Raw genomic sequence first — 2,307 nt, forward strand, 5'->3', positions numbered from 1 at the left:
TACTGTGTAATAATGACATACAGTATTTCTATATGAAAAAAAAATTGTTAACCAAGAGGTTTATCTTAACCTTCCATCTTCCTCTGAATGGGACTACACTGGTATCATCTCCCCCAAATAACTCTCCACCTTTTCTTCAGTATTTTTAAGAAGAGGCATAAGGCACATTTTAGATCCACATATCAGGGAGTTCTTAATATTCAGGTGCTACTTACTGCAATTCTAGTCATCGTTATGATTTTGTAATCTATCATTTGAAACACTAGAAACACTTTCTCAACATTCTTCTCACAGCGGCCTTCACCTCCTGGTTCTTCAGACTGTAGATGAGAGGATTCAGCAAGGGAGTGATCACGGTATACTGCAAGGAGAAGATTAACTCTTGGGTGGATCCAGAATTTGGCATGAGATAGCGGAGTAACCCTGAGCCATAAAAGAAAGTCACTGCGGTGAGGTGGGAGGAGCAGGTGGAGAAAGCCTTGCTTCTACCTGAGGTGGAGCTGATGCCCAGGATGGTGAGCAAAATGCGAATATAGGAAAAACATATCAGGAGAAAATTCCCAATGAAATGCAGGAGGCTGGAGCAGAGCAGGGTGGTGTAACTTGCAGACACATCAGAGCAAGACAAAGGATAGAGAGAGGGCAGCTCACAGATGAAGTGGTGGATATTTTGAGCCTCACAGAAGTCTAAATCCAGAGCTACAAGGATATTAATGAAAGCATCCAAGAAAGCCACGCCCCAGGAGCCCCACACCAGCCCCACACACAGCTGCCTGTTCATCACCTGGCCATAGAGCAGAGGAGAGCTGATGGCAACGTAGCGGTCGTAGGCCATCACAGCGAGCAGGCAGGACTCAGTGCCCCCAGTGGCAAACACAAAGAACACCTGAGCCAGGCAGCCCTCCACAGAGATGGTCTTCTTCTCAGACAAGAGGTTCTCCAACAGCTTAGGCACAGTGACAGAGGAGTGACACAGATCCAGGAAGGACAACTGTCCCAGGAAGAAGTACATGGGTGTACAGAGGTGGGAATCAATCCTGACTACCAGCAGCATCACCAGGTTGCCCACCATGGTCAGCAGATAAATCACCAGGAAAAGCACAAAGAGAAGGACCTGGATCTGGGTATCCCCAGACAGCCCAAGGAGGATGAACTCGGGAACAACACTGTGGTTTCCCATAGCCTGCAGTATTTTCTTTGGAAGATAAGAAATAAATTGGGTAAAACTTCTTCTTATGTCTAACAAATATCTAGATGTTTTAGTCCTCTTTTTATTATTATTGTTGTAGCTGTTTGTTTTGAGGCAAGGTCTCACTAAATTGCAGAAGCTGACCCCAAACTTGCAATCCTCCTACCTCAGCCTCCCCAGTAGCTGGGATTATAGGTATGCACCCAGCATCAAACCCAGCTTAATCCTGTTTTTCACAAAGTTTCATGCCTACTCAAAAGTTCATGTTTAGAAATGGAAAACTTCCCTAAGCCCCTAGATTTCCTAAACCCTTTAATAATCTTTTCAGCAGGACCCCAACCCTAGATCAATTCTCTGTCTACCTTTATTATTCTTTCTTAAATGTTTTAAAGTTTGTTATCCTTTTATTATTAAAGCTACAAGAGAATATTTGTAAACTATTGAGAATAATCTAGTAAAGAGGATGGAACTGCATAAGGAATATGAGAAATTTGCAGAAATGATGTCTCTGGGAGAATGGGAATAGTAGGATTTCAGAGCAGAAGCAAAACATGGCCTTAGGTGGGTGTGAGTTTGCTGCATCCATCAAACTTACATAAGATAAGCAGGTTTGCTGTTGGGAAGTAAGCAGTTCCCATACATAACTTTTATTTTTTATTTTTTCAATAAATACTTAAGTGGATTTAGTAGCAGAAAGTGAAAAGGAATAGTGGTTGGAGATGGGCCAAGTAAACAGAAAGGAAAATAATGACAGGGACAGCCCAGAGCTGCTCCAGCTGTGACATAACTGATAGGAGAAACTTGTCCATATGGAACACACACTGTCATAGACTCCAGGCCCAAGGCAAATGTAATACATGTGACCTGTTCAGATTCCATAGTTGTCTCTGCTCTTATGCCTCTTGAAACACAGACTTCCTACTGATTCTCTAAATGCTGCTCTTTTTTTCCTACTCTGAACAGACAACCTAGATTACAACCATAGACTCAGGGTAACCCTTCAACACTACCAGCAATACCACTGTAACTCTTCCTCTTTGACTCTTAACTGTTGTGTTCCTACTGCAAGACTGGCACATTCAAATTCTCAAAGGTCTATGGTTTCTCTTCCACTGATT

The 2,307-nt window shown here is 42.7% G+C and overlaps 1 protein-coding gene across 1 annotated transcript; it reads right to left on the reverse strand.

Annotated features, from left to right (window-relative positions):
* Positions 1-262: 262 nt before the first annotated feature.
* Positions 263-1,180, reverse strand: LOC124087423 (olfactory receptor 8S1-like). Its single transcript, XM_046436306.1, has one exon. It carries the CDS (start codon positions 1,178-1,180, stop codon positions 263-265), a length of 918 nt encoding a protein of 305 aa, XP_046292262.1.
* Between the last annotated feature and the right edge of the window lie 1,127 nt (positions 1,181-2,307).

The sequence above is a fragment of the Marmota monax genome, unplaced genomic scaffold (genome assembly GCF_021218885.2).
Source record: "Marmota monax isolate L192 unplaced genomic scaffold, Marmota_monax_Labrador192_F-V1.1 WCK01_AAM20220418_F8-fsc00012, whole genome shotgun sequence".
In the NCBI taxonomy this organism is placed as follows: domain Eukaryota; kingdom Metazoa; phylum Chordata; class Mammalia; order Rodentia; family Sciuridae; genus Marmota; species Marmota monax.

What these genes read in the sequence shown, in the direction of transcription:
- LOC124087423 (XM_046436306.1), bottom strand. Translation starts at nt 1,180, where the DNA reads ATGGGAAACCACAGTGTTGTTCCCGAGTTCATCCTCCTTGGGCTGTCT.